At 39.6% G+C, this 22,993-nt stretch overlaps 2 protein-coding genes across 2 annotated transcripts in view; both read right to left on the bottom strand.

Annotated features, from left to right (window-relative positions):
* The window catches only part of LOC132815013 (copine-3-like), a 76,476-nt gene extending 76,012 nt beyond the window's left edge, over positions 1-464 (bottom strand). The window contains exon 1 of the mRNA XM_060823641.1: positions 181-464. The gene's annotated coding sequence lies outside the window, so the exon portion shown is untranslated. The remainder of the gene's footprint in view (positions 1-180) is intronic.
* A 17,533-nt stretch (positions 465-17,997) lies between these two features.
* Positions 17,998-22,993, bottom strand: part of LOC132815012 (copine-3-like) — a 48,525-nt gene continuing 43,529 nt past the window's right edge. Inside the window, exons 15-16 of the mRNA XM_060823640.1 lie at positions 21,052-21,288; positions 17,998-18,765 (exon numbers count right to left, since the gene is read on the bottom strand). Of these exons, the coding sequence (XP_060679623.1) occupies positions 18,658-18,765; positions 21,052-21,288 (345 nt within the window). The 3' untranslated portion in view covers positions 17,998-18,657. The remainder of the gene's footprint in view (positions 18,766-21,051; positions 21,289-22,993) is intronic.

Here is a 22,993-nt window from a genome sequence, read left to right as displayed (position 1 = left end):
ACAACTTGAAAGCCTGACTTCCAGAATCCACACTTGCTAATGTTGTTTCTTCTCTCCACTCTCGGTGAAGCTGGCTACGCCCTCGAAAGTTTCAACACTCACCGACAACAAAATGTTACATCGTGAAATCAGACTTTTATTTTTGAGGCGAAGAATGAAACATTCGGACGCCAGCCTTACCTGAAAAGTCACCCAAACTCCTTCAAGATCCCCCTTCGGTCTCGGCACAGCCAGAGAAGAGGAAAAGTACGTCGAAATCAATTAATTCGCGGCCTCCGAATCCTAGCAGTGACGGATATCTGTCCCTCCTGGTCCAAGCCCGCTAGCTGAAGTGAAAATCCACAAGTGTGACTCAGGCGGTCAGTGAGCTCGTTCCACTCTGACCACACTCTGCTCCAGCTTTACTCAAACACAACTTGCCAGAGGCCGGGCACTGCGCATGTACTGAGCACAGGAAGGCGCACATTTCACTTCAAAGAACAACATTCTCTAGCGTCAACTTATTAAGGAAAGCCCCACATCCCCTTGACTTTATAACAACCAACAGTTTTAGACCTCATCGTTCTATCTGGAGTTTCACTCGTGAATTTACTTTTTTTTGTGGACAGCTTCCTGAAGAATTTTCTCTTGGTTTGCTAAATCCACTTTTACTTCTCGATTAAAATTGGGGGGGCAATCTCTTGTCTCCAGCACTTGATTGTCCTGTTTCTTGTTGATTTCTGGACGTTATTTTTCTCCTGGAGAGCATTCAGTTTGTATTATCTTTTCCCTTCTAAACAGTTACGCGGTTTTATCAGTGAACGCTGACATTTAACTGCTCAGCTAAATTATAGCCTATTTTTGCTCTCTACGAGCTGAACATATTTAGTGTCTATTAAAATTTCGAAAGTCAGTTTCAGGTTCATTATTAGCTTTCGGTATCGAACTGATTGGCTTTCCTTACTATGTTAAGTCAATAACGGGCACAAAGTTACAAAATAAACATATTCGAGTTAAATTACTCGACAATCTCACCTCTCCATGCTTTCTAGTTCCCTAATTTTTTCCAGAATGCTTCAGATATCTAAAAGGAAATTCACTCCATGTTTGAACCTTTTTAGGGTTAATTTTCGAACATCTGTAGTAATATGTCATTAGTGTTAATGCCACAGTGTGTACCATCTGCAAGATGCACTGCAAATATTCACCGAAGATCCTTAGACAGCACCTTCTAATCCAAGACCCATTCCATCTCGAAGGATAAGGGCAGCAGATACGTGCGAACACCACCACCTACAAGGACACCTCCAGGCCACTCACCATCCTGACTTGGAAATGTATTGCCATTACTTCACTGTTGCTGAGTCAAATCCTGGAACTCCCTGCCAAATAGGATTGTTGGAATTCCTGGAGCATATGGACTGGAACACCTCAAGTAGGCAGCTGACCACCGCTTTCTGAGGGGCAACCTGGGAATGCAATGAATGCTGGCCCAGCCAGTGACATTTACATGAATAATTGTTTTAAAAATCTTTATACACTTGAACTAACTCTGAGTTGCTGAGTTTGAGTTGCTTTTTCAGATCTAACTTTCTTGAACAGTTTAGCATTTTTTTACCTGACAGGATGAATGTCCAATATTCACAGAACTTTATCACTACCTGTAAAAATTTCTAAATAAATTAGAAAAAAACTACATCCATCTTAAAATATATTGAAAAATTGCAATGTCATCTTTCTCCTCACCATTTCATCCATGTGCACTTACCCCAATAACCAGTTGGTGGTGCAGAACTTCAGCATTCATTGCTTATTTCTTCACAACCCAATCCTATATTGTGGGCGTGTGTCTGTCTGTCTGTGTGTTCATACTCAGCTGCCTACGAATGGCTTCCACCAGCTTCCAACAGCATGATTGTCTTTATTCCAGAGCTCTAGATTAATAATTTGAAAAATGCAACTTCAAATCTCACCATGGCAGTTTTAGAATTTTTACTGTGTTCAGTTTATAAGTTTGCAAAAAAAAACTAGCATTTTATGACAGTGTTCCCAGAAACAGTGTTTGCATTTTGAACATCTGTAGTTCAGATTTTATGAGCTGCAAGCTGAACTAATGTTGTGCATCTGGGAGAGGGAACTTACTTGGATTCTATGAACCAGGAGGCAGTTACACCTCTGAGGGTAAAGTGTCCTGATATGGTCATAGACAGGAGGGTGTGGCTGCAAGTGAGGCAGTAGGGGGACCCAAAGGACAGAATTGCAGGAGGTAAAAACAATGACTTCAGATGCTGGAAACCAGATTCTGGATCAGTGGTGCTGGAAGAGCACAGCACGGTGGCACAGTAGTTAGCACTGCTGCCTCACAGCACCAGAGACCCGGGTTCATTTCCCGCCTCAGGCGATTGACTGTGTGGAGTTTGCACGTTCTCCCCGTGTCTGCGTGGGTTTCCTCCGGGTGGTCCGGTTTCCTCCCACAGTCCAAAGATGTGTAGGTTAGGTGAATTGGCCATGTTAAGTTGCCCATAGTGTTAGGTAAAGGGGTAAATGTAGGGGTATGGGTGGGTTTCGCTTCGGCGGGTCTGTGTGGACTTGTTGGGCCGAAGGGCCTGTTTCCACACTGTAAGCAATCTAAGCAGTTCAGGCAGCATCCAAAGTGCAGCGAAATTGACGTTTGCACCTATCCACTTCACCCTCTCCTCCCTGATCTATCTCCTTTATCCCCTCCCCCACTCACCCATTGTACTCTATGCTACTTTCTCCCCACTCCCACCCTCCTCTAGCTTATCTCTCCACGCTTCAGGCTCACTGCTTTTATTCCTGATGAAGGGCTTTTGCCCGAAACGTCGATTTCGCTGCATTTTGGATGCTGCCTGAACTGCTGTGCTCTTCCAGCACCACTGATCCAGAATTGCAGGAGGGTCAGCTCCTGCAGTTGTCTTAACAGGTTTGAGGTTCTTTCAGCTTGAATCCTTGATAGTAGGTATTGTGGGATGGATGAAAAAGAAACTATGACATTGTGATACAAGAAGTGTCAAGCAGGGGAGGCAAAAGTGGGAATAGGGGACAGCATAGTCAGACTGACTGTGTTCTCTACAGCTGTGAGTCCAAATGTCTGTGTTGGCACATTGTGAGGTGTCAAGATATCTGCTCTGGGCTAGAGAAGAACTTGCGGTTCATCTTGGCACCAGTGAGACAGGCAGAACTAGAAAACAAGTTCTGCATAGCCAGAATATGGAACTGACACCAAATTATGAAGAGTCTCAAATCTATAGATTATTACTTGAGTCATGTACAAATTGACAGAGGGTAAACAAAGTTAAGGAAATGAATGTGTGGCTGGAAGACTGTTTTGGGAGAAATGGGTTCTGGTTCTCACACTGGTGAAGTTGGATCTGTCCTATTGGGAAAGTCTACATCTGAACTGTACTGGGATTGATGTTCCTGGAAGCTGCGTTTCAAGGGAATTAGAACAGACGGTGGGGCAAACTAAATGGTGGGGCAAGGGCCCAAATTTGAGACATCGTGGGGAATCAAAGAATGCAGAAAAAGCAACAGAGGAAGGAATTGATATGGGAAAAGAAAAGCAAACAATGACAGGATTGGACAAAGAATGCAGATCTAAGAGGAAATCAGATAAGACAAGAAGTTAGAAAAATAATAAAAGGACACACAAGGCACTGTACGTGAATGTACATATCATTTGAAGCAAAACAGATGAACTAGTAGTACAAATTGAGATAAATATGTGCAGTCTAGTGGCAATTACTGAGACATGGCTGCAGGATGACTGAGATTATGATTAGGATTGAAGGGTATGTGACATTTATGAAAGACTTAGAGCTCAAAGTGTAGAGAAGTGGCTCTGTTAATGAAAGACGATATTAGCAAAATAGAGAAGGATAACCCAAATTCCGGAAACCAGAATATAGACGCAGTTTGGGGAAAGATGAGGGATAAAAGTAGGAGGTCACTTGTGGGAGTTGTAAACAGGCCCTCCAACAGGAACGACCTGGTAGTACAGGGTATCAAGAAAGTGTGGTGCTGGAAAAGCATAGCAGGTCAAGCAGCATCCGAGAAGCAGGAGAATCGATGTTTCAGGCATTAGCCCTTCATCAAGAGGTGCTTCTGCTCCTTGGATGCTGCCTGAACTGCTGTGCTTTTCCAGCACTACACTCTTGACTCTGATCTCCAGCATGTGCAGTCCTTGCTTTTTCCTAGGGTATCAAGAAAGAAAGAATGGGAGATGTCAAAAGAGTACAGGCATTATCACGGAGGTTTTTAACCTACATATAAAATGGAAAGATCAGGTGGAAAAAAAAGGATGAGGAATCCATTGACTGTTTTCCGGATAAATTCTTAGATTGGTATGCTATTGCACTAATGTGGATGAGTTGGACTGAAGGGTCTGTTTCCATGCTGTACATCTCTATGACTGTAACCAGACAACAGATTAAATTAGACCTGGTTTTGACCAATGAAACTGGATTAATTATTGACTTTATAGTGAAAACACCCCTGAGTAGCAACAACTATAATATGGTTGAATTTTACATACAGTTTGAGGGAGAAAAGTGTGTGTTTAAGATTAGCTTAGTTCCTTCTAAGTTGCATAGTGGTGCTCGTACACAGCCACTGCAAGATTCCATGCAGAGTGGCAGGCATTGGCATGAGAACCATGGCATTGAGTTCTGGGTCTGGAAGTCATTGCTCCACATGAACCTTAAAGGGTCACGTAACTAGTACAGAAGTTGAGGGAATGCTGTCCAAGAATCAAACATAAACATGGACAATTGTGAGGACATGAAAGCAGAGCTAGAAAAAAGTGAACTGGCAATTTTGGTGAACAAATACATCAATAAAGATGTAGTGGCAAACAGTAAAAGGGATATTCCAGAAAGTGCAGAATGGACACATTACAACAAGCAAGAAAGGCTGTATGGGACATACCCACCATCTGTGGTTAACTGAAAATATCAAAAATTGCATTAATCAAAGAAGATATTCAATTGTGCAAAGATAGGTAACAGAGCAGATTAAACAGAGTAAGAAAAATGGTAGAGAATTATCAAAAGATAGGGAACAAAATAAAAGAGTACCAGAAAAGGTTATGCAAAAATATAAAAACAGATTGGAAAAGTTTCTTTGGACATTCATGCAGCGATGTGAGGCATCAGCAACAGCAGAAATGTACAGTGAGGAGATGTTACCAAAACCAGCATTATGCAAACCTAAAAATCAGATGCCAACCGTCAAGGTTGACAAGCCACAACACTGGACTACATGCATGCTACAGAGTGGAAGCAGCATGCAACAGATCACTAAGCAAACCAACAACCAAAAACTGACTGTGTGGAGTTTGCACGTTCTCCTCGTGTCTGCGTGGGTTTCCTCCGGGTGCTCTGGTTTCCTCCCACAGTCCAAAGATGTGCAGGTCAGGTGAATTGGCCATGGTAAATTGCCCATAGTGTTAGGTAAAGGGGTAAATATAGAGGAATGGGTGGGTTGCGCTTCGGCGGGTCAGTGTGGACTTGTTGGGCCGAAGGGCCTGTTTCCACACTGTAAGTAATCTAATCTAATTTATTCAGTCCCAGAGTTACAGTGGGTGGCACAGTGGTTAGCACTGCTGCCTCACAGCGCCACAGACTTGGGTTCAATTCCCGCCTCAGGCGACTGACTGTGTGGAGTTTGCGCGTTCTCCCTGCGTCTGCGTGGGTTTCCTCCGGGTGCTCCGGTTTCCTCCCACAGTCCAAAGATGTGCAGGTCAGGTGAATTGGCCATGCTAAATTGCCCATAGTGTTAGATAATGGGGTAAATGTAGGGGTATGCGTGGGTGGCAGATCGGTGTGGACTTGTTGGGCCGAATGGCCTGTTTCCACACTGTAAGTAATCTAATCTAACCAACTGATTTGATAAAATCCCTGTAGACCTGTTACACTCAATTGTGAATGGTGGCAGAGGAAGATCCAAAATATTCCCATCCTAGAGGCCATGGAAGCTCAAAATATCAATGCAAACGACAAGAGTTAAGTATTACCAAATCTTGTGTTATAAAATTATTACTAAACAAGTTAGATGTCTGACTGAAATCTGGTTTGTTAGATTATATTTCATTTTCTTTCAATGAAGTGATTTCTTCTACTTCGAAAGAACATGTCAGTAAGCTTCAGCTGATCGAAAAGGACATTGGTAGACTGTACCATTATTGGAAGACCTAACATTGACTAATTCAGTGCCAGCTAGGACAGAAACTGTTGAGGTGCTGGAAAAGGATTCGAGGAGGACAAAGTCCTCCATTGATTTTTTTTTTAGTTTTCAGTCCTGGGACATGGATGTCGCTGGGTGGTCAGCATTTATTGTCCAACCCTAGTTGCCCTTGTGAAGATAATAGTGAGCTACCTTCTTGAACTGCTACAGTCCTTGTGCTGTAGATAGACCCATAATGCTCTTGGGGAGGGAATTCTGGTTCATGACAAGAAGAGAGATGTGAAGCTGCAGATCCTTCCTGACAACTTCAAATCTGAAGTGTTATGAGATGTTCATGATCCAGTAGGACACCAAGTGACAAAAAAGGCAATTGCTTGAACAAGAGTGTTACTGACTCGGGATGGATACTGATATTGATGATTACTATCCTAATTGTGAGAGGTATACTTTGGCCAATGCAGGGAAGCAACTTCACCCCAGCATGGGATCACTGATCAGCAAGAGGCCTCTAAAGATTCTTGCAACGAATTTTATGGTCCTTGATATCTTGACCAATTTCATGCAGGCCATTTCCATCTGTGAGCCAATGGTCTCAACTACACCCAGGGTATTAGTACATGATTGATTTATCCATCAAGTGTGCCATGTTCCATTGATCAGAATACCACTTTGAGAGCAAGGTCCTACAGGTGCTTTGCAAGGTCTGTGGCATTGCCAAGAGTTGCATCACTCCACATTATCCAGAGAGTAATGGACTGGGTACACAATTCAACTGTATGATGGTCTGTAGACTGGCCTCCTGAGAGTAAATAAAAGTCAGCTGAATACCATTCCGAGGTGGTTTATGCTTAGAGTAGCACCTTGCAGTTATCCACAGGCTACTCCTTACACTATCTCTTTCTTTGCATGAGACCCAATCCTTCCCATGGACCAACCCCTTGGGGCCACCACACCCTCTGATAGCTGAGCATCACGCAAGACTACACCTGATATTCAAGATGGTGTCCAAAAGGACAGAGGAAGTATTTCTGAGAACAGTGACACTGAGTAATCACAAGACTGTTAAGATTGACCTTTTGATTGGTACAAGAGCATTGCAAAATTGCAGTATTAAAGGTCGGAATATGATACAGAATATTTGGATCCCTGAACCCCACAGAGTCATCAAACGCTGAATACAGGAGGTTACACCTATGTTGTTGAACCAATAAATAGAGGCCAGCTTCAGCAAACAGACCATGGAGGGGAGTTGCTTGAAAGGAGGCAGCAACTGAACCTGCAAGTACCATCAATCACACAATGCATTGAGACCAACTGACCTGGATCCTTATACGGGTGATCCACTGCAGAGGTTTTGAAGGTACGGGTAAAGATAAGTGGTTGGGAAGGTCTTCTCAGCCAAATGCTGGCTATCACCTCAACATTTAACAGTTTCTCAGGCCAGTGATGACAGAAGAGAGAAAGTGTGGACCCACATATTCTAACTGTCACTGTGCAACTGATCCTGCTAACCATGCAACAGCTTAGCAAATGGTTACTATGCACCATGTGCAGTTGCTGGGACAGCATACTTCAAACAGAGAAGTGTGTAACAGAGTCACCAGGAGCAGGTGGCGACCATGTGGGAGGGCAACTGCAACACTTAAATAGACCCTCTCTGGAAATAAGGGTGACTCTAGGGCAAGAAGGCCTCTTGAGAAGAAGAAACAGATTGACAAAAGGTTCTTTAACCCAATGTAGACCAAAGGCTATATTCCTTGCACATACTATAAATATTTTTTGTTCACCTTCAATTTCCCTCATGTTTGTAATGAGCTAATGCCATTGGAATAAAGAATCCCTGTTTCATCCGTTAGTTCAAATCTCATGTCACAGTTATAATGATACTGATGCACAACTTGGGCTGAATGTTGCAAGGGCTGCCTTGAAAAAATGGTAAATAATTGGGCACTTGCCAGCATAGCTTTGCATTAGCCACAGTATTGCAGTTAATGACAGGGCTATTGCTAAAGTGGGCTCTTGCCAGGGGGAGAAAATGGAAATTATAGAAAGTTGTCAGGAAAAAAACAAGTCAATGATTACTTAGGTTAAGTATTTGCCGTATATCCAGCTATAAGCATGAAGTCAGCCTTAGAATCACCATTATTAAAGCTAAAGAAAATGAATGTAAAATATATTTGTTCGGTTGATACTTTTAGCAGAAAGTACTCAGCAACAGCTGGAGAGAAATGCTTCCCAAGCTTTTTCCTACTGTGACACCATTCGGCCTATCACGTTTGCACTGACCCTTCAAAGAACATCCCAACCAGAGTTCCATTCTATCCTTGTAACCCTGCATTTCCCATGGCTAATCCCTGTAACTCTGCATTTCCCATGGCTAAACCATCTAGCCTATACATCCCTGGACATCACAGACAATTTAACATGACCAATCCACCTAACATACATATGTGTGGACTGTGGGACGAAACAACAGGTGCGCACACAGACAGGGAGAGAACATGCAAACTCCACAGAGACAGCCACACTAAGGTTGGAATCAAACCTGATCCCTAGTGTTGTGTGGCAGCAGTGCTAACCACTAAGCCACCGTGCCACCCTAATAAGAACTGAATAAAATTAAGTTGACCAAGGCAAAACTTAGAAGTATTCTATGAGCTAAGAAATTAGGTCAAAGAACCAAGAACAGAAGACTTCAGAAGTCCCAGAATCTATGGAAAGACAGACTAACATGTAATTCATATGTATAATCCATAAAACCTGTTAGTTTGCATTCTAAAATAGTGATTGTACTTGTTGCCAGCAATTACTCCCTGCCAATAATCTTATCCTAGAGTTGAATAGAGTCCAAATGCCAACAAGGGTTAGTCATTCGACAGTTCACATTCTTAGTTCAAGCTTCTGCTTGGTAAATAGTAATTTAATTTTCATATTCAGACAGATCAATCAATATTTAAATAAATTAAAGTATTCAAGAATACACTGAAAAATAACAGAAAATTATCTTAAAATACTGATTACCATGAAATAGCACTCAGCAATTGTCAATTTTGAGTGGCTGACAGAACGTTGTTCTCGCTGACAAAACAGTATCAAGTTATAATAAAACAGAACAGTAGATGCTAAAAATCTGAAACAAAAACAGAAATTGCTAGAAAAGTTCAGCAGATTTGGGAGCATCTATGGAGAAAGAAACTGAGTTAATATTTTGAGTCTAGTGACTTTTATCAGAACTAATAGTAGCTAGAGATGTTTATGCTGATGACAGGATGTGGGAGCAGGGTAATGTCCCTAAAATTTTTATTTTGGGGTTTGGAGATTGGTTTGATTTTCTGTAAATATTGTGACTGAAGAACATTACGAAAGCTTTTCATGTCTACATTTAGATGTAAGATGGTTGCATTGCCACAGTGTGCTTTTAAGAATATAAGCAATGATAATAAAAGATATTTGAAGAATTTTGTTGACATATCTATTGCAGTAGTTCACTGGAGATCGAGCTTGGCCATCCCCAAAGTCATCCTGAAAGTTAAAGATTGTATAAAAGTATGAAAATTACACATCTTTAAGACCTGTTGGCAGATACCATGGACCAGGTTTCTGTACTTAACATGAATTGCTGTTCACTGCAAATAAATACCCTCTCTGCAGTTAAACACTTACAAACATTAACATATAAACCTTGCTAAAATTATAACTCCCTTATGAAACTCCCCCTACACACAGACACACAAAATTGAGGGAAATACTGGGAAGGCAGGTACACTGAGATGATCCTTTGGCTTGTCAGATCTCACTGCTTGCCATTCTTCCTTCTCTAGTATCTTCACTTGCTTGCGCGAGGCACAGGTCAATTAGTTCACACTTGTAATGTCTTAAATTTGTTGGTTAAGAACCACAGCCTACAGAAACTAATTAGGGGAAGTAAACTGGTCTTCTGCTGGCTGAGGTATCATTTACTGCAGAAGAAAGGACAGCTCCGTCCTTTTCAGAGGTTTAATGGCTTCCACTCATTCACATATTTGTTGGCAGGCATAGTGCTTAGGTGAACAATAACACCAGACATTCTGGTGCAACATGCACAACTCAGTGACTGGGGAAGTGTGCTTACTGAGTTTTTATGTGCTTATGCATTGAATGCTGTCAGTCGTGGTTTAACCTCCAGAATAACAGGAGCTCTGGGCTTAGTTGGCAGCCAGTCCTGTATTGCTGTCTCTCAGTTGCTGATATGCTTTCCATGCAAGAAATGACTGGGCCCAATTCACAGAGAAAATCACTACTGGACACCAACATCCTTGAAATTGTAACTCACATTAACTGATCTTAATGCCTCTGGAGCACCAAGATGTGTGATCTCCTCGCCTGTTCTTCCTTGCTTAATTTTGTTAGTGCTTATGTACATGGTTGGAGCAGTGAAGAAATTCCTACGTGGTCTGAACTTCTTTTTTTGATAAATCGTATCTTTGAGTTCAGTGTAAAAGATTTCACTGAATTTGTTTCAAAAAATGGAATCTCAAAACCAAAGTTTGGCGAACACACTTCCACCTATCTCAGTAAGGGATGGAAATAAAAGGAGGAAGAAAGGGAATCAAACAATGCCTCGCTAATTCAGGCTCAAGAGGGGAAAAATAATAAATTCATCTCATTCGTCGATCACCCCTTTGTCAGTGACACCAGTCCATGTAGGTATCAACAGCTTGGTGTGCTGCTAACTCACACTAATTCCACAAAGTCATTCAAAGTTAGCAAAATTCAACCAGCAACTCTCTTGAACATAGCTGATAATGTTTCTGAATTGCACTGGTGGTACGAATCTTCCTGTTGCTGAATGAATCTTTAAGGAACAGGAGACAGAACTGTGCTGGCCAGACAGGAGAGCTGAAATCACGTAGATAGGTTATACCCTAGAAACTGTAGCCAAATTGATCAGCCGAAGATGTGGAGGTGGGATCATAGACGGCACATCAAATGCCTGAATTCACAGATGATGTTTTCAACAGAGAAGTCAAAGTAAAGTTTAAAATCAAATTGTAAGATGGCCTTTTATAGTGTTTTGTCCACTCCCTTGAAATTAGAAAGTTTCTCTGGGTGTAACTCCATATGGCTTTGTATTTTTGGATATAATTAATCTTTCTTTTTAGTTTTCCGAAAGGTGTGATTGAATAAATCGAATGACTTATTTGATTCGTGATGGAGCATCTTTGTTTTCTTTCTTTGAAAGACATCCAGTAAGAGACATCAAGCATGCAAAAATAATGAATAAATACCCAGATAATTACGTACAATTTATTTTTTAAATTCATTCATGGGATGTGTTCATCACTGGCTGGGCCAGCATTTATTGCCTATCACTAGTTGCCCATGAGTTGTGAGCTGCCTTCTTGAACCACTGCAGTTCATGTGCTGTGGATAGATCTACAATGCTCTTAGGCAGAGAATTCAAGAATTTTGACCCAGTGGAGGAATAGTGATTAAATTTCCAAGTCAGAATAGTGAGTGGTCTGCAGGTGGTAGTGTTACCACATATCTGCTATCCTTATTCTTGTTTATCCTTGGGTCAAAAGATCATTGGTGAATCTTTGCACCAATGATTTAGGGTTTTACATGCTGCTGCCACTGAGCGTCAGTAGTGGAGAACCTACATTACATTTTGGTCTTTCTTTGTTATTTTGGGCACTTTCCAGGCATTGTTGACAATATCTTGCCCCATGCTATATTTGTCCTCCATCCCCCACCTGAGCTGATGTGTTGTCCTTGACTTCACATTAACACATAATTGTGAACTGCTCGAAATGTGCAACCACTGTTGGTGTAGTTGTTAGTCCACTGAGTATAGTAGAACATTAACCCAAGGTTTCAATTTGTTGCTAGGATTCTATTTATTCACTCCCATCATTCCTGAAGATGTGGATGGTCACTATCTATCAGTAATGGTTTTGCCTGTCTTTACATTACCTCACTAAATAACATTTTCTTCTTAATTATCATAGATTTTCAATTACTAGCATCCAGGATAAATACTTTAACGAAGCAAATGAACTTAAAAAATCTTATAGCCTTTTTTTTGTTCTTAAACTGTATCCAAGTCGTAAATATAGTTCCCAAACATTTAATTTGTTTCCAATCAAAATTTTGTCCCATATATACTAGCCTCATCAGCACTTTCCTTTTGCTATTTAATCCTGACATTTGGTAATTCAATTAAATTATATAATGATAAATGACTACAAGTTTTAAATCCAACACAAATTAACCACTGCCATCACAAACAAAAACAAACTGCAGATGGAGCATCTTCAGGAAGAAAACAGAGTTAACATTTCAAGTTTGACGACTCTTCATCAGAATCATTTCTATCTTCTCTTCTGTCTGAGACATCTCATTATTACCATTCGTTCTCATTCCCGAGTCTTTGAGAATCTACAGTAAAATACACGTTCATTATTCTCAAAACTGAAATCAAACATTTCCATTTGATTCTAGGCATTAACATCTCCTGCATGTTTATTGTTTACACTTAGATATCACCCAGATTTTCAAATGTCCATTGCTAAATTCTTTTTGACATTTTACAACTTAAAAATTATTCCAAATTTAAATAATTGTGATTTTGAGTTAGCTGGTTTGCTTTCATTTTAAACGCCTTATTATTAAGCTTGAGGCATCATAGAGAGTGGCAAAGATCAAAATGTACACTAGGTGGGAGACTTCAATTTTCAACACCAAGGTTGATTTGGCAGCAGCACTATTGATTGAACTGGTTGGGTCCTAAAAGTCATAGCTACTAGACTGGGTCTGCAGCAGTTTGTGGGGGAATCAAAAGAAGGAATAACATTCTTAACTTGCACTTTACCAAAAACTGGCTACAGTGCTCGTATCCATGACAGTATCAGTAAGAGTAACCATTGCACATTCTTTATGTAAATGAAGTTTATAAGGAAATAAATTTCATTACCTTTATAGTATTTTCCATCCCGTTTTGTGGCACTACCACGGTGATAAATGATATAGACTCTGAACAGATCTACCAACTAAAGACTGGGCTTCCGTGAGTGTTGTGGGCCATCAGCAGGAGCAGAACTGTACTCGAATACAATCTTCAATCTTATGGCCTGGCACAGACCCAAACCTACCATTACAATAGACTCAAGGGATCAACCTGGCTCAATGAAGCGAGTCAGATGTGTCAGGAGGACACAGGGCATATCTAAAATTGAGATGACAACCTGGTGAAGTCCAAAACAGAATTACCTGCATTCTAAATAGCATAAGCAAAAATTAATAGACAGAACTAAGTGATCCCACAAATAATCTGGATCATATTTAAGCTCTACAGTGCTGCCATATTATCTTGAATTGTGGTAAACAATTAAACAACTCACCAGAGGACAAATATTCTTGTCCTCAATGATGAGAACCCAGCACATCAATACAAAAGATGAGGCTGAAGCACTTGCAACAATCTTCGCTCTCTTCAGAGGACTCCAGCATCACAGATGCCAGTCTTCAGCCAATTCAATTCACTTCACATGACAACAAGAAATGGTTGGAGGCACTGGATACTGCAAAGATATGATGGAAGATGTCATCAACAGTACTATCAAGCAGCACCTGCTCAGCCATTATCTGCTCACTGAGACCCAGTTTGGGTTCTGTCAGAGCCACTCTGCTCCTGACTTCACTATAGTTTTGGTTCAAACATGGACAAAAGAGTTGAATCCCAGAAGTGAAGTAAGAGCTCTGGATGTAAGTTTGCTCACTAAGCTGGAAGGTTCGTTTTCAGATGTTTCCTCACCATACTAGGTAACATCATCAGTGAGCCGCCGGTGAAGCACTGGTGATGTCCAGAAACCCTAGCCACTTTCCCCTACATCAAAGACATCTCAGAAATGACTGCCAGACTACTTAGACCTCTTGGCAACATGGTAGCCCACAAATCCACCAACACACTAAACCAGCAGCTAATGAACTTGAAAGACCCTATACAGATAACAAATAAAACTAATGTCATTCACAAAATACCTTGCAAGAACTGTAACAAACACTACATTGGACAAACAGGCAGAAAACTAGACACCAGAATACATGAACATCAACTAGCCACAAAAAGGCATGACTCACTCTCACTAGTATCTTTACATACAGATGAGGAAGGACACTACTTCGACTGGGACAACACATCCATCCTAGGATGAACAGAGACATGCATGAGAATTCCTAGAAGCATGGCATCACAACTGGAACTCTATCAACAAACACATTGATTTGAATTCCATTTACCACCCCGAGAAACAGGAAATGACATCACCAACCAAACAAAACCTAAAAACATAAATAAAACGTGAGTCATGCCACCAGTGCTTCACCGGACGTTGCCTAGTATGGTGGCAAAATGTCTGAAAATGAGCCTTCCAGCTTACATCCAGAGCAAACTTCCATCCAGAACCTCAATCCAAGCTACAAATCTTCTCAAAACCCGTGAAGTAAGAGTTCTGGATGTAAGTTTGCTCACTGTGATAGTCTTGACATCAAGGTTGTTTTTGATGAAGTGTGGCATCCAGGAGCCCTAGTAAAACTGGAATCATTGGGTATCAGTGGACAAACTCTCCGATTAGTGTCTTATCTGGCACATAGGAAAGTGGCTGTGGTTGTTGGAAATCAGTCATCTCAGCTCCAGAACATTGCTACAAGTGTTCTTCAAGGTGGTGTCTTAGGCTCAACCATCTTCGGCTGCTTCATCGATGACTTTCCTTCCATCATTAGGTTAGAACTGGGAACGTTCACTGATGATTGCATTCATGACTCCTCAGATACTGAAGTGGTCAACGCCTCAAATGCAATTGGATATGAACAGTACCCAGGCTTGGGCTAACAAGTGGCAAGTAACATTCAGGCCATACAAATGCTAGGTAATGACCATCACCAATAAGAGACGACCTAACAACTGCCCCTTGACATTCAATGATGGTACCATCACCGAGCCCCCCACCATCAACATCTTGGGGGTTACCAACAACCAGAAATTGAACGGAACACATGAATACAAGAGCAGGTCAGAGGCTTGGAATCCAGCAGCAAGTAATTCACTTCCTGAATCCCCAAAGCCTGTCCAGAAGTCAGGAGAGTGATGGAATATTCTGTACTTGCCTGGATGGGTGTGGCTTCAACAACACTGAAGCAGCTTAACGCCACCCAGGACAAAACAGCCCACTTGATTGGCACGGCATCCACAAAATCCACTCCGTCCATCACAAGTACTCAGTAACAGCAGTGAATACCATCTATAAGATGCACTGCAGAAATTCACCATTAATCCTTAGACAGCTCATTTCAAACCTATAATCACTGTCATCTAGAAGGACAAGGGCAGCAGATAATTGGGAACACCATCATTTGCAAATTCCCTCCAAGCCACTCACCACTCTGATTTGGAAATAAATTACCCCTCCTTCAATGTCAATGGGTCAAAATCCTGGAATTCTCTCATTAATGACATTGTTGGTCTGCCTCCAGCACATGAACCATAGCAGTTCAAGAAGGCAGCTCACCACCAACTTCTCAAGGGCAACTAGGGGTGAGCAATCCAGCATTACCATTGTCCCAACAGCGAAGTGTAAAAAAGTCAAAATCCATATGTCACACTAATCCTGGCTAAAGAAACCATGGGAGTAGTTACAAATAGATTTCACTGGACCTGTCCACTAAGTCAGTGAAAGTTTGGACATTATGGATCACTTTATGAGGTGAATGGAAGTTTATCTCACAAGAGATCATTAACTACAACTATTGCTTGAGAAACAGTAAGTGAGGTAGTCCCTGATAGTGAACATAAGTACAGATGGATTCAGATCTGGGAGACCATATTTTACAGGAAAAGCAATTAAAGACGGTTTCTAAATTGGTGACAATCAATCAAAAGTCTTACAGCTTCTGCCATTTACAGATCTCATGGTTCTTAGAGGAATGAATAGGACATTAAAGAGCTAAAGCCATCCAGGATGGGTCTAGACAGATCTGTTGCCTAGTATGTTAACAGGACTCAGGGCAAAAGCAGTACAACAATCAGATTAACTCCATATGAGCTAATAACCAGAAAAGTGATGATATTGTCAGAGCATGTTGTGACTGGTAGAGAGGAAGTTGGATCCCAAACAGCGAGAGTTAAACCTTTTGCGAGTGCTGTGAAATTAACTGCATGGACTGAGACAAGAAATTAGGAAGCAGTAGATCATGCATGACATGGAAGTAGAGGCAGAATGAGGTGGCGAAGTAGGGGATAAGGTGTGACACCTGGAAAAACAGGTTATTTGCCTAAGTGCTGAGGAGCTTACAAGGTAATAATGATTAGTTATACTTGCATCTGTGTGAATAGGAAAGAGAAGAGACGGAGAAGCACTTGTCATGACTGAACAAATCACTAACTACTTTCCAAAGTAATTAGTCATGGAAATAATTGAACCATGTTAATTAGGATAGTGGCCAACCTATCTTTCCAGCCGGGCAGCAGTGATTTCAGAACTGGAAGTCAATACGACATTGGTTACGGTAGCATTGTGGGAATACTAACTGTCTCCCCAATAACTCCAACAAATGAATGCTTAAAATTCATGAACTATATTACAATAGTGCAAGGATCCTCCACAGGTTGACCAAAATTGTGACAGTGACAAGAAATCTCTGCAGCTTTCCAGCACTGCCACTATCCTCATTTACAACTGCACAGAAACATTTCAATACAACTCCAAGGATGGGTTATGTGCCAAAACAGTTCAGTAATAAGCTCAGCAAAACTGGGAATGTTTACAGGGCAGAGGCAGGTCTCATCCACAGGAGCGCACCATAACAGTAAGGATAACAATTGCAGAAATCATCCATGAAGGAGCAGGGAATAGAGAACCAAAGGCACAAACAACTGACCCAAATTGACTTGCTATAAGTGTAGGACAAAATAATGGACTGGTGTTGATAAATCATGATAAAATTTTATATGATAATGTACACTGTGAGCTGGTAAGCTATTATTGTAAATGTCTCCACTATTTCCTTGCCTGAGTGACATTCAGTTCAAACCTGGGCTTTGTGTACAGCTTTGGTCAATCAAATTACTACACAGGAAACTTGGACTAATGGTAAATTAAAAGTAGTTCTTTGGTGTTGCTCAGTTTTACATTATTCCATTGCTGCAGTCATTTTTAAACCCAAATTGCACATGTATGTCAATCCCGCTAAAAGAGTACCCATGTGAATTTTATGAATTTTACATGAGCATGTACAATAAAGGCAACTTTTGCATTTAAAAGATGTGATTTATTTATTAGTAAATAACATTGTGTGTGTGTTTGTTCTACGATACTACTCTGAAATGGGTAGAATACCTGAGATTGACTCCTGAATTATGAATTATGTTTAAAAGAACTGAAATAATTACATTCGTACAAAACCTAATCCCGTTATCATAACATCTTCAAATATCTTAATTTGTAATATTTTACACAGTAATAATCATGTACATTTCAAAATTGTTGTATTGAATTTGGAAACATTTAACTGAGCAGTTGAATTTATAAGGCAATAGGGATGGATAAATGCTGTGAAAGTTATATTTAATCGAAACACAAATACATGACGATAACTTCAGCAATATATTTAAGAATGTTTGTTCGTTACTTCACGATTAATTTAAATTCAAGTTATAATTTTGTACTTATGTTCTGTTTCTAAACTGTTAAAGTTGAAGTGAACAACATAGTATACTTTATACTTCAAAAATATGCTATTGAAAGAGAGATTTGATCATTGCATTAAGTACACAGACTGGATATATCCTTGAACAGGTCTTTAAAGTCTTTATTCAACTTTTTTTCACAATTAAATAATATAATGGTGCCTTAAAGTAAAAACACTAGCCATTCTCAATTACTTAGTAACAGCAGCTATTTCATATTTGAGTATTTGGCCCCAGTCTAACAATTCAAAATTGAACATTTTCCAACAGAAAATTATAAAATTTCAAAATAAAGCATCTGCAGAATAATTCATAAAAGTGTAGTACAATTTAAAAAAACACTGCAATACTGGAGTATAAAATAACATCTGAAAGTCACCTTCAGTATTTATAAAATAGACTGATTTAACTTTTCAACAGAACAGGAACAACTCAAAGGACTGGGCGTGTAACGGACTAAGGATACAAGAGATGCCACAAACTAGGCACTTAATAAACTGTTATTTCATTGAGTAACAATATAATGTAGAATCATGCTAATTAATTAAACCTTGACAAGTGTGATTATTTTGTTTTATCAAGGTTATTCAAAATATTAACATGTAATTAAATTTAGATTCGTAAACATTTTTATATAAAATCTTTCATTTAAAAATCTTAGTGGCTAACACTGGTAGTAATGAACATGTTTGCACTCCAGTGAACATATTTGTAGATCATGACTGAAATCAGATCAAACACTCAGATATTTAGGGACTTGGCTCATTTGGAGGACTGAGTTTGTAAGTGTTGAAGTAGGACATCACTTGCTGAGGTAATTCAGCCAGTACGCTTTGTGCAAGAACTTCTTTGGGTGCCTGTTGAATGAAATGAGAGCATTATCACCTAAAAGCCAACAACGATGTGAACAACAAACAGTAAATCATCATTAAAATATATATGTAATGTTGTGTAATCTGCAGTGTTTTTATAGAATCATACAACACAGAAGTCATTCAGCCCATTGTGGTAGCTTGAAAGAACTGTGTAGTCCCACCCTGTGTTCTTCCAGTATAACTTTGCAATTTTTCTCCTTCAAGTTTCTATTGAAAGTTTTAGTTATGAAGAGGGGTTGGATAAACTTGGATTGTTTTCACTGGAAAGACGGTTGCTGAGGAGTGACCTGATAGAGGTCTACAAAATTATGAAAGGCTTAGATAGGGTGGATAATGAAAGTCTTTTTCCGCCCAGAGTGGAAAAGTCAACTACAAGAGGGCACAGGTTCAAGGTGAGATGGGAAAGTTTAGGGGCGAAATGCGGGGAATATGTTTTATCAGAGGGTGGTGGATGCCTGGAATGCACTACCACTGGAGGTGGTGGAAGCAGGCACATTAGCAACATTTAAAGCGTATCTTGATAGACAATGAACGTGAGGCAAACAGAGGGATAGATACCATGCATGGGCAATAAGTAGCAGGTGTAAATAAGCAGTAGGAATCAGCACAGACGGCGGGCTGAATAGCCTGTTCCTGCGTTACATTATATTGTGTTGTATAAATTACTTCCATAACCTTTCTAGGAAAGGCATTCCAGCTGATAACTTGTTGTTTCATCTCTAATCCTTTTGCCAATTATGTTAAATCTTCATCCTTTGGTTACTGATCCACTTACCAGTGATAACAATTTCTGTTTATTTCATATATATGATGCTAACAATGAAGTACACCTCATCCCCGTCCTGTTTGGAATATACTACATTTGTGAGAATGGATGAATATTTTTGCTTTTTGCTCACCAACCAGTGATTTAACTGAACGGACAAGGAGTTATATTCTGATGAGCCTAGAAACAGAAACTCCTAGCCAATAACTTTCAGAACATTGTCTGGCTGAACTCAATTATCTTGACAAGTAGACTTTTTCGTATTCAAAAGCATTCTACCAAATCAGAACAATACAAAAACACTGGTTGGAGCTTCTTCATTCCATTATCATCTGGGTGAAACTGGAATAAATACAGAACATGAAACAGGGAGGCACACTCTAAATAAGGAATGTACAGCACTGAATTTCCGACTGGAACTGACAGAGGATGCTCACTATATAGACTCTTACACAAAGTGAACTTATTGAATTTTTCAACAAAAACAATGCATCAACAAACATTCTTTCCGTCAATGGGTTGTTTACCACGGCATCCAGCAATGCTACAGCATCAGAATGAGGAAGGTTTAATTTCAAAAACTGGTAATCCTGGATAGTTTCCTGATTCAAAACTGCTAGAAGTCTTATTAATCTTCACTGCATTAGCTGTTAGGTGCATAATAGAAACCTGAGTCTTATCCAAAATTAATTCAATGGCCCATATCCACAAGGTTAACTGAGGTCAGAGGATATCTTGTGGTGCTACTTTGGCTTTCCAGTATCAAAAATACACCTCAATTACACACAAGTGGAAACTTTGAGCCATACTGTTCTATTCTATGGTAATAAAAGAAATTTTATTTCAATGATTTGCTGCAGCAACAAAATTACATCTTTTCAGGTATTGTGTTTCATGCACGTTTTGCAGCCTCATACTAAATGTCTGTTTTTGGACTTCTAACATACATAAACTGGCGCAATCGACTTATGGTGCCAACTTACTAAGAGCTATTCAAAGATGCCACAACATCAACAATTTTGGCCTGATAATATTTTGATGTCATCTTACACTAGCATTTAAGAATAATCCCTTTACCAGCTGTATTCAATTCATGACTCAAACTTTACTACATTGCCGTGATATACCACATTTACACTATCCACACAAGGTAAAAGTAGTTAGAACAAAATCCTTCCCCATTACATAGACAGGCATGCTTAAATGGACCACTTAGATACAAGCAATTCAGTTGCTTGCACCTTATATCACATCATCTATTTGTTAGAGGCATTACGAAGAAAATTTTAAGATCTGCTTCTTTCTACATCCCAAGAAATCCCAGCGGCACAGTATAGTTTTCTCAATTCATCAACTTTCAATTTTAAAATCTTAAAACCTTTGTGAATGTCATTTAAGATTTTACAAAATTTTAAAAGATTTGTCTAGTCCAATACTTGTTTATTTCCAAGCTGTGAAGCAAGATTCATAAATATAATTGGTGTACACTATTACATACTTACATTTTGAAACTTTCTAAATGGCACAAACTGGACAATATCCCGGATTGCTACTTCTCCGGTGGGTGATCTGAGAACACCATTATCACCATCCAGAAATTCCATAGTACTAAAATCTGCTCCACCAACACCAATAATAATGATGGACATCGGCAACTTAGAAGCATTCACGATGGCCTGTCTTGTTTCATCTAAATCCGTTATCACGCCATCCGTGATGATCAACAGGATGAAATATTGCTGTCAAGATAATAACCCTACAATAAGTAATTTATTAAAATCACACACAGCAAATTGATTTGCTTGTTAAGATCGAACACAAAGCATAGCTTAAGGAACAGCGTGGTTACAAAGATCATAAAACAGCTTGATGGAGATTTCTTCACATACCAACTACCATGTTGAAACTGATTTTATTATCTTTGCTGAGCTTTGTATTTCATTTCATTTAAAATCAAGTAATATGCTAATACGTTCATTAGGTAACTAAATGGTAAACCAAAAGTAAAGTAGATTTACATAAAATCTTCAGCCACCAAAGTTCATTCTGAATATATAAATAGAACACTAGAATAGAATAATGAGCACTTTCAGCGATTGTCAACTACTTCAGCAGTTATGTGATGTTTGTAAAAAGCATCAAAATTGTAAAGAAGGTCAAGAGTTATTCTGGCCTCACAAATAAATGTACTGTTCCTAATGCAGAACATAGTCACACAGACTAAAGTAAGACTATCTGAAAAATTGATGATTGATATTTAAACACACATTAGTAATTTTAGAATAGACAAAATGTAGCTATGAATAGCTAACCTAAGCAAGATGATAAATGTAGCCAAGTCCATGCGCACGATGAGATATGTAGTCAGTTCTGTGTCAACCCAGCTAAGAATGGAAGTTAAACAACAACCTTCACAAAGTTGACTAATACCCTTGATGTGATAAGGGAGCAGACAAGAAGGTATAATAGGTAGACTTAGACAGTGTGAACAATAATAACAAAATTTCATAGGGCAAATGAGAACATGTAAAGGATATCTACAGTATAGGCCTAGTTATTGGCAAAGATATGCAATTCAAGTGCTAAGACAAATGAAGACAAATGAACTATAAAACATTTCAATGAAACGTGAAAATTAAGATTTAAAATTGTCAAACTAACTGGGATGTGAGAGAGAGCGTGGTAGACTCTATAACAAAGTGTCTCTCAACATATAGTTAAATAATATCTCTAATGACTCTACCAGGAGTCAAAGTTGTTTTTAAATTATCACCACACAAAGCAAAAAAGTTTCAAGTTCAATATATCTGCACTGGAAATTAATCCATAATTATTCTCCAAGAAATAAGGACAAAAGCAATCATCTATTTGTTAGAGGCATTAGGATCATTCTCCTAATCATCAAGAATTGTAGGAAAATGTGTAGCCATGGACGAATGAAAATTGACCATTAGTTATGAAATAAAATACAACAAAAAAATGATGGAAACACTTTGTGGGTCAGAAAGCACCTGTAAATAAAAACAGAAACAAACATCGGAGTTCTGAAGAAGAGTCTTGCCAGATTTGAAATATTAACTCTATTTCGCTCTTCACAGATGCTGCAAGATCTGCTCAGTTTGTCCGGCATTCCTTGTGCTTGTTTCAGATTTCCAACACCTGCAGTACCTTGCTTTTATTTCAGGTACGGAGGCTATTCCCTGTTCCTGATGAAGGGCTCTGGGCCGAAGCGTCGAATTTCCTATTCCTTGGATGCTGCCTGACCTGCTGTGCTTTAACCAGCAACACATTTTCAGCTCTGATCTCCAGCATCTGCAGACCTCACTTTTTACATAAAACTACACACCAGTAAGAAGCCGTGTCTTCAACAAATGAAAAATTATATCTAGGACTGTTTGCCTTCACAAAATTGTAATACAGTTTCAAATTTCAAACAGTCCACCC

The sequence above is a fragment of the Hemiscyllium ocellatum genome, chromosome 4, assembly GCF_020745735.1.
Source record: "Hemiscyllium ocellatum isolate sHemOce1 chromosome 4, sHemOce1.pat.X.cur, whole genome shotgun sequence".
In the NCBI taxonomy this organism is placed as follows: Eukaryota; Metazoa; Chordata; class Chondrichthyes; order Orectolobiformes; family Hemiscylliidae; genus Hemiscyllium; species Hemiscyllium ocellatum.
Note: the sequence above shows the minus strand (reverse complement) of the source record. Positions and strands in the feature narration are given on the sequence as shown.